General features: G+C 38.2%; 1 protein-coding gene across 1 annotated transcript; it reads left to right on the top strand.

The window, feature by feature from the left end:
* The first annotated feature begins 391 nt into the window (after nucleotides 1–391).
* Nucleotides 392–862, top strand: LOC104239618 (uncharacterized). The gene has a single exon (XM_009794296.1). It carries the CDS (start codon nucleotides 392–394, stop codon nucleotides 860–862), a length of 471 nt encoding a protein of 156 aa, XP_009792598.1.
* Nucleotides 863–9,575: the final 8,713 nt, after the last annotated feature.

Raw genomic sequence — 9,575 nt, 5'->3', positions numbered from 1 at the left:
AAAGTAGAGAGGTACACTCCCAAGAGACACTATTGCAAACCCAAAAGGTGGTGGGAGTGATCCAACATCTCATTGTATGGCTATTACAACACGAACAAGTGGTTAACGATGGAGGACCCAAATAGGAAATTGAGAAGTAGGTTGAAGTACAAAATATTGTTAAAATTGAAGAACCCTCTATGAAGGTGAAGGCTCAAAAAGCAAGCTGCGAAGGAAAAGGCTCAAAAAGCAAGTCAAAAAGCAAGCTGCGAAGGGGTTGATGAAAAGGTAATGGAGACATCAAAACCTCTATCACAAATTCCCCCTCCCCCCCCCCTCTTTTCCTCAAAGACTACTTAGATGGGTTGATGATAGCAAACTTGAGAAATTCTATGACATTTTAAAGCAATTAATGGTAAACCTCCCCTTCGTGGAAGCATTTCAAGAGATGCCAGGTTTTTCTAAGTTCTTGAAGGATTTGATCACTAAGAAGAAAACCACTAAAAATAAAGTGGTGAATATCACTCATTGGGTTAGTACTATTATTGCCACAACCGCCATTCAAAAGAAAGAGGATCTAGGAGCCTTCACAATTCCATGCACTATCGGGTTGCGTAACTTTGCGCGAGCCTTTTGTGATAATGGGGCTAGCATCAACTTGATGCCCCTTGTCATTTACACGCAAGCAGGATTGGGAATTCCTAGACCTACAAGTATGAGGTTACAAACGGCTGACCGTTCATTAAAGAGGTCATTAAGAATAGCTGATGATGTGCTTGTGAAGGTGGGGAAGTTTCTCATCGCCGTTGACTTTGTTATTCTCGATTGTGCTATCGATAAAGAAATACCTATCATCTTGGGGAGACCATTCCTTGCTACCTGAAGAGCACTGATGGACTCGAAATGGAATGAAATTAAGTGAAGTTAATGACAAAGAAGTTACCTTTCAAGCAAATAAAGGTATAAAATTACCACATGCATACGAGAATATTTCAGTCATTAATTTGGTTGATGTGGTAGAAGAGGCTGTTGCTATGAAAATGGAAGAGGAATGTCTTGATGAGGCATTAGAAGCTATCTTGGTAAATTTTGATGGGGAGGACATGGAATGATACCTTGAATTGATGAATGCTTTGGAAGGATTTGGCTCTATGCTTATGCACCGAAGAATCTTTCTCTTGACTTAGAGAATATAGCCACTCCTTCTGCTAAGCCTTCAATTTTCGAGCCACCACAACTTGAGCTCAAGCCACTGCCATCACACTTAAGGTATAAATTTCTTGGCCCTAATGAAACTCTTCCCATAATTGTTTCTTCTTTACTGGATGATGTGCAGGTTGACCACTTATTGGAGACCTTGAGTGAGCACAAAAAATTCATTGGTTGGACTATAGAGGATATAAAGGGATTCCCGCTAGAATTTTTAAGCACAAGATACAATTGGAGGAAGATAGCAAACCTAGCGTGGAACATCAACGGAGGTTAAGTCCTTCCATGCAAGAGGTGGTGAAGAAAAAATCATAAAATGGTTATATGTCGGGTTGTCTACCCCATTGCTGATAGTCCTTGGGTGAGTCTGGTGAAATGTGTGCCAAAGAAAGGAGGTATGACTATGATTCATAATGATAAAAATGAACTCATCCCAATGAGGACGGTGACCAGGTGGAGAGTTTGCATGGACTATCGGAATCTCAATAATGTGACTTGCAAAGACTATTTCCCTCTGCTTTTTATTAATCAAATGCTTGATCAGCTAGCGGGAAGGTCATTTTATTGCTTCTTGGATGGTTATTCCGGTTACAACCAAATCAACATAGCCTTAGGGGACCAAGAGAAACAACATTCACATGTCCCTATGGAACCTTTGCTTTTAGTCGGATGCCATTTGGGCTATGTAATGCACCAGCTATATTCCAACGATGCATGATGTCAATCTTCGCGGACATGGTGGAGGATTTCTTAGAGGTGTTCATGGATGACTTCTCAGTAGTTGGTGATTATTTTGAGCATTGCCTCGACAATCTTAGGCAAGTGCTCAAAAGATGTGAGAAGACAAATCTAGTGCTCAATTGGGAAAAACACCATTTCATGGTGGACGAGGGCATTGTCCTTGGCCATAAAATCTCCAAGAAAGGAATTGCGGTTGATCGAGCAAAGATTAAGATAATTTCCAAACTCCCTCCTCCTCTTTCAGTAAAAGGTGTTCGGAGTTTCTTGGGACATGCCGGTTTTTATCGGCAATTTATTAAGGACATCTCAAAATTGCTAATCTCGTGTGCAAGCTTCTTGAAAAGGATGCCAAATTTGAATTTGATGAGAAGTGCCTAAAAGCTTTTGAGTATTTGAAAGCAAGGCTCACCACAACACCTATTATTGTCACACTCGATTGATCCCTTTCATTTGAACTTATATGTGACGCTAGTGGTATGGCTATTGGAGCAGTGTTGGGTCAACGACATAACAAGATCCTTCATCTAATCTATTATGCAAGTAATACACTCAATGGCGTACAAATGAATTACATTGTAACTGAGTAAGAACTGCTAGCTATTGTCTATGCTTTTGAAAAATTTCGAGCTTATTTGTTAGGATCCAAAGTGATAGTCTACATAGATCATGCTTCTCTCCGCCACCTTATGGAGAAAAAGGATGCTAAACCCAGATTGATTAGATGAATTCTCTTGTTAAAATAATTTGACTTTGAAGTCAAAGACCAAAAAGGAACAGAGAATCAAGTTGCAGATCACTTATCTAGGCTTGAAGAGGCAGGGAAACTAAAAGAAAATCTTGAAATTAATGACGCCTTTCCGGATAAACACCTGTTGATGATATCTAGCACCTCCACCCCCAGGTATGCTGGCATCGCTAATTTCTTGGTTAGTGATCTTGCCCCAAATGAATTGGAAGCTTATCAAAAGAAAAAGTTCTTGCGGGAATGTAGGAAATACTATTGGGAGGAAGCCTTTTTGTTTCGGATTTGTTCCGACAATATCATTCGGCGTTGTGTTCTTGAAGAGGAGGTGATGCAAATTCTCAAAGCATGTCATGACTCCCCCATTAGGGGTCATCACAAGGAAAACTGTACTACTGCAAAGGTGCTTTAATGCGGATATTACTGGCCATCGATCTATGAAAATGCAAACCAAATGGTCAAAACATGTGACCAATGTCAAAGACAAGGGTCTATTTCTAGAAGACATGAGATGCCTGAACTTTGTGATAGAGGTTGAGATTTTTGATGTGCGAGGGGATATTTAATGAGGAAAGGAGTGTAACCACCTTTTTGAAGAAGAACATATTTAATCAGTTTGGAAACCCAAGGGCTATCCTTAGTGACAGTGGTTCTCACTTTTACAACAAAGCTTTTACCGGGTTACTAGAAAAATATGGAGTTAAGAACAAAGTGGCAACCCCATATCATCCTCAGTCAAGAAGTCAGTTGAAGTCTCCAACGGAGAAATTAAAAATATTCTAGCAAAGATTGTCAATGCAAACAAGACCAACTGGTCAAAGAAGCTAGATGATACATTGTGGGCTTATCGAACTATGTTAAAGACACCCATTGGTACCTCACCCTACTGGATGATTTTCGGTAAGGCTTGTCACTTGTTAGTGGAACTTGAGCACAAAGCCATATGGGCATTAAAGAAATTAAATCTTAACTGGGCCGAAGCTATTAATCTAAGAATGACTCAGCTAAATGAGATGAAAGAATTCCATTTCCCTGCATATGAGAATGCAGCCATGTATAAAGAAAGAATGAAGTTCGTTCATGACAAGAAAATTTTGAAGCGGGATTTTAAATCCGGTGACTTAGTATTTCTCTTCAATTTTAGATTGAAGTTCTTTTCGAGAAACTCAAATCCAAATGGTCTAGCCCATTTAAAGTGGTGAGTGTGTCTTCCTATGGTGCTATTGAATTAGAATCTGAAGATAGGACATGAACTTTCAATGTAAATGGCCAAAGGGTTAAGTATTACCTCGGTACTATTGGATAAAGGCAATTGGTCGAACAATTTGCACTAAAGGATGGAGATGTACCAATCCCCACTACTGAATAGCCAAAACAGGGACAACATCGTCGTGTCGTGACATTAAATCAAGCGCTTCTTGGGAGGCAATCCAAATGTTGGTAACGAATATTTGGTTAAATTTTGATTTTAGTAGGTTTATTAGCCATGTTGAATAATATAACGTGTTTGTTAGAATGTAGGTTACCCAAAATACAAGAAAAAGAAGGTGCAAATATAGAAGGAAAAGGAAGGAAAACAAGCTGAGCTTCAATTGTTGTTTTTGCGACAACATTTGTGACCGTAGAAGGAGTTTGCGGGCCGCATAATGGTCGCAGACACAAGCAGAAAATCATCCAAATTCATCCTTCCAAATGCGGAGGCATTTCAATTTCTACGGTCCTCATAGTCATTATGCGACCACATAATGGGTTGCAAAACCACCTTAAGTCTTACAGGTAATAATCCATCGTGAAACCCATATGCAATCGTGTAGTGTGGTTCGCGATGGTAAATGCAACGTAGAATGTCAAGGTATAAAACCTACCTACCTTCTGTCTCATCTCTTTCCACCGTCTTTCAACAACATTCGGGCTAACAAAAGAAGAACAAACGAAAATTTTGGAATTAAAAAGAAAAGAAAAGAAAGTCGAACAAGATAAACTCACCGTGTTCCCGCGAATCATTTCCACAACACTTGCTCAAAATCTTCCAACAATCTGGTGAGTAACTTCTAGATTCTTTTCTGCTAAGTTGAATCAGTAGTTGTACAAACTCCTTACTTCATTCTAATACCTCTTCTATGACACCTTTTCTTGTATCTGGGAATCCAATTTGGAGTCAATGTTTACTGTGGGTCTGTTAAAATCAGGGTGGTTAGAGTTAGAATCATTAATTTGAGTGTGAGGTTCAGTGATTATGAGAGATACACAAAAGAAACTTATGTGTGACACCTAGAACTGATCTGATGTTATTTGTTAGGTGCCCACTCTATAAAATTAGGAGTTAGTTGTGTAATAGAAACAAACTGGTATGGTAAAATATAAGTTCGTATGTGTTTGGGGGGAAGGTAACTATGAGGGTGATTATGCAGCCGCACAAATAGTTTGCGGACCGCATAATGGTTGCAGAAAAAATTAGTATGAAGCCTAGTAAGAAAGTCATTCTGCGACCAATCTGCGATCACAAAATTTGATATGCGACCAATATGAGATTTCACAATGTAATACTTATGTCAGGTCACACATCGCAGAATGTTCTGCGGTTTGCATATCTATTATGTGATAGCAAAAAGGGGTCGCAGAAATTTTTTTGTCTCTCATTATACATGTTATATTTACACATGCCTCATCATATACTCACTTCTAATTGTTTGGTAGGAATGGCACCAAAGAAATCTTTAGCATCGCGAACACCTACCACTCAAGGAAAGAAACGGGCTGTAGCTATAAGACCACAACCACAATGCAAACGGTCCAACACATCCAGAAGTTTATATGAACATGCCTCCCAAGTTGAAGAGGAGGAAGCACAGCTTGACCTTGCACCACAAGTTAACCTCTACGTAGAAATACGCAGAAAGAGTGGTGAAGATCTCAGGTTTGAGATTCCCGGCTCTTGGAGTTTATACAAAGAGGTACTAACAACAAGAAAGATCCTTGGAGAAAAGTATCTGAGCTTGAATGGTTTAAAGGAACACTACCCGCATGTATTAGAAAACATCGAAATGAGAAAGTGGGAAGTTTTAACTGAAGTTCCGGGGGAGTACAATGAAACACTTGTCAAGGAATATTATGCGGCATATGCAACATCCAGGAACGCAGAACAAAAGAGAAACCATGTTTTCTTGAAATCTGTTGTAGTCCGAGGAGTTGAAATACTATGTGATTCTATCTCGATCAATGATTCATACTGTGATTCTTGGGACTAATGCATAACAGAGTTTGATGCTAAGATGGCAAATAAAGAAGTAGAGCGTGTGTGGGTAGCCTCTGTCATAGCAACGGGAACTCCACCCTGGATTACACCATGCCAAAGAATTCACAAGAGGGACTTCACTCAAGAAGGCACTATTGGCTAAGTTTCGTGTATTCTTGTCTCATGCCTTCCAGAAATGAGACCGACATCAGTATAGAGAAGGCGATCCTCATTGCTTGCATCATGTTGGGTATAATAATTGATGTGGGACATCTCATATTCAGTGAGATTGGGATCCGGGCAAACCAGAAACAAACATCACTCCTATTCCCATGCTTAATCCATGCTTTGTGTATAGATGCAAATGTTCCCTTGAACCCCAAACATGACCGTATATTGAAATCTTTTCAGGATATTGACATCACCGAGCACAATGACTCTATAGAGATAGTGGTTGAAGATCCACCAGAGCAATAATTAGAGAAATCGCCTATTCTCCCTCCAGCTTCATTTGTTTCAGCAGCACCTGCATCCTCATCAAGGCCAGACACTTATTAAGCACCAGCTACCTCTACACCTACTCCTGGACCAGTCACTATGCCACCACCTATTTCACTGCCGGCACTCTCCAAGCTCGGTCTACTGGCACAATATACCAATTCCAAAGTAGACAAACTAACAAAAGAATTGCCATAGCTTATCCGACAAGCATTGACACCGCTACAAACCTCAGTGAGTGAGCTTCAAAAACAACATTTATCATATGAAGCCCGACTCAATCACTTGGATGTTCGATTTGAGAAGATTGAGTGAGGTGGAGTTGGTGATATGCCTCAACTAAAAAAGATGTAGCTGAGCTAAAGTTAGAGCTGCATAAGATGGAAACACTAGAGTTCGACATGACCACCCTTCTCCCGGTAGAAGCAGAGCAGGCAACTGACACACCCAACTTTACCGTCCTAGATCTGGATTTCACAAACCTCCTTACAACTGAGGGGGAACATGGTACTGATATCTCACAAGCTTCGGGTTCAACTACACACAACAATTACCATTCAGATAACGAATCCAAAGAATCTTATGAAGACACAGATGAAGAGGGGATACTAGAGGAAGATGATAATTTCTTTTTGTGTCGAATTGTCATCTTTTGATCATTTATCATCCAAACTCGTTCTTACACATAAGAAACACATAATGAGTATATTTCACATCAAAAACAATGTAATCTCACGCGACTCACACAAGAATTAATATGCAAATATACTCAAAAATAAACATTTTTCATCATTTATCAGCTTCCTCCGTAACTTATTTGACACATATTGAGGTTCAATCGATCCACGTGGTGAGTTTAATTTTTAGGCAAAATACATACTTTACCCATCGACCTTGTCCCCAAATCTCTCTTATACACCTGTTAAAGATGGGAATAATATTACACACCAAAACTTTTAAAGGTGTGTCAATTACACACCACTCACTACTAAAAAACGGCAAATTTCCGACTGAAAAAGTAGTCGGAAATTTCCGACGGAATCAGTTGGAAAATACATAAAAATTTATTTTTTAATTTTTACTAATAGTTACGACTAATATTCCATCTATATCCGTCGTAAATTTTGGCGGAAAATTCCGCGCCACTGTTAGCGACCAATTCGGTCGGAAATAATTTTTTTTTTAAAAAAAATAGCGACCGATTCGGTCGGAAATTTTTAGTAAAACGAGGTTGACTGCTTTGACCAAATTACCGACCGAATCAGTCGGAAATATTTTTTTAAAACCTACCAGCGCACTTTTTTCTTTTCCTTTCCCTCTTTTCTTCCTTCTCTCTTCTCTCTCTCACTTAAACTTCCCCCACCCAAACCCACTGCTGCCACCAACCAGCGGCACCATCGGCGCTCTGTCGAGACTCCGTCTCCACTGCCACCAACCTGCTGAAGCTCCGTCTCCACTGCCCGGTAAATTCTCTTTGACTGTTTAAAATTTTTATTAAATCACATCAGATTTGTGTGTCTCTAATTTTTATTAAGATGCCAAAAGTTTATACGAAACTAGAGAGACAATTGGATACCCATTCTGATCCTTTCTTGTGCATTGCTACCTTCTACAGTTGTCCATATTATCCGTCTTTTTTGCTTTTACAATTTGCACACTCCTAACAATATATTTTATGGAATTAATTACACTAATATTTGTTTAAACTATTTTTTATCTCTATTAACTGTCGTACTTAATTAACAATCACTAGTTAGAACAGTAAGAGCAGATTTGAGAAAAATACTACTCCTATTAGATGGCCTTTTTTTTAAAATGTCAAACAATTTAAAACAAATTCAGTTTATCAAAACGACTAATTTTGAGAACGAGACAAGTAGACTAAATAAATTGTTGAGGGAAAAAAAGGAAATAGGACTTGAGGCCCAAAGTATACAAGCTTTGATTTGTTCGGATGGCCAAAGGCATCACGTTGTATCCCAGTGCCAAAATTACAACATCATGATTTTTTCTTCACTCACTTATTTCTTTTTATAGTAGAAGAAGCTCTTCTTTCTTCCATACACGTCTTTCCTGTATAATGTATTTTTATGTTAAAATAATGTATTTTTCTTTTTAAAATTCAGTAAATAAATGAGAAGTGTTCTTTGGAATTATAGTTCCATACCTGGGGATTGCTGAAGTCAGTACATAGATTTACTAAAAGAAGGCTGTCATAGTTCATCAAGTTCCTTTTTTCATATTATTTCAGCAAATAGTTTGATGTCATAGTTTCTCTAGCAGTTTTATATCTTGCCATCCATGGAATTACAGATTAAATTTTTTGTGTCGTCAGTTCTCAATTGTTTACTAAGGTGTCTTGTTGCTGGATATTCACGTACTATATGAAAAGGAGTTTAATAGCCTGAATTATACTACTTCCATAAGTAGGATCAATATAGTGGTATTAGAAAACCTCTATTTGCTATGTTATTGTTGTTCTGGATCTTACTGATGAATGTGCAGTTAAAATAAGAACAAGAACTCTAGTTTTTTTCTTTTAGTTGTTACAATTGACTTGTTTTTTGATGGAAAAATCTGCTAATTACTCACATAATTAGTTCAGTATTATCTCTACACGTATAAAAGCAATAAAAGTAATTTCAATAAAGGGTTGGTAAGACGAACATGTGTGTAGTCTTGCTGTCAAATTACGAGATGAATATCATATGATAAGAGAGTCAAAGCACTTTAATTTAAAGTTTGGTAAGAGTTGGGGACTTCTACAAAGAATTACTTCAAGTACAACTTGCATGACGGGAATTATTTGCACTTTTACATCATGCACGAGCTTTTAATTTCTTTATTTTCACTATTTAGCTGACTTAATTTGATTACCTCTTTGGTTAATTGGTTCTAATTTTGTGCACTACTCTAAATTAAGCCAATAATCATGATTAATTTTATCACAAACCCAAATCATTGTTCCAGTAAAATGAGAAGCATTTTTGGGTGTCTCTGCAAACTCTGAACTCTGTCACATGAAGTTTAAGCCAAAAAAAAATTAAGAAACCAAGCCCCCCAAATCTTGAAGTTCTTTATACTATTAATCCCATTTCTCTTTGTTTATGGTACTGAGTTTTTTTTTTGGGTTCCATTAAAAGTGAAAGTACTAGCACAGTGAACAAAGTG

Source organism: Nicotiana sylvestris, chromosome 3, assembly GCF_000393655.2.
Source record: "Nicotiana sylvestris chromosome 3, ASM39365v2, whole genome shotgun sequence".
Taxonomy (NCBI): Eukaryota; Viridiplantae; Streptophyta; class Magnoliopsida; order Solanales; family Solanaceae; genus Nicotiana; species Nicotiana sylvestris.
This window is presented reverse-complemented; position numbering and strand designations above follow the sequence as displayed.

Excerpts from the sequence above, each read along its gene's own strand:
- LOC104239618 (XM_009794296.1), top strand. The coding sequence starts at position 392 with ATGGTAAACCTCCCCTTCGTGGAAGCATTTCAAGAGATGCCAGGTTTT.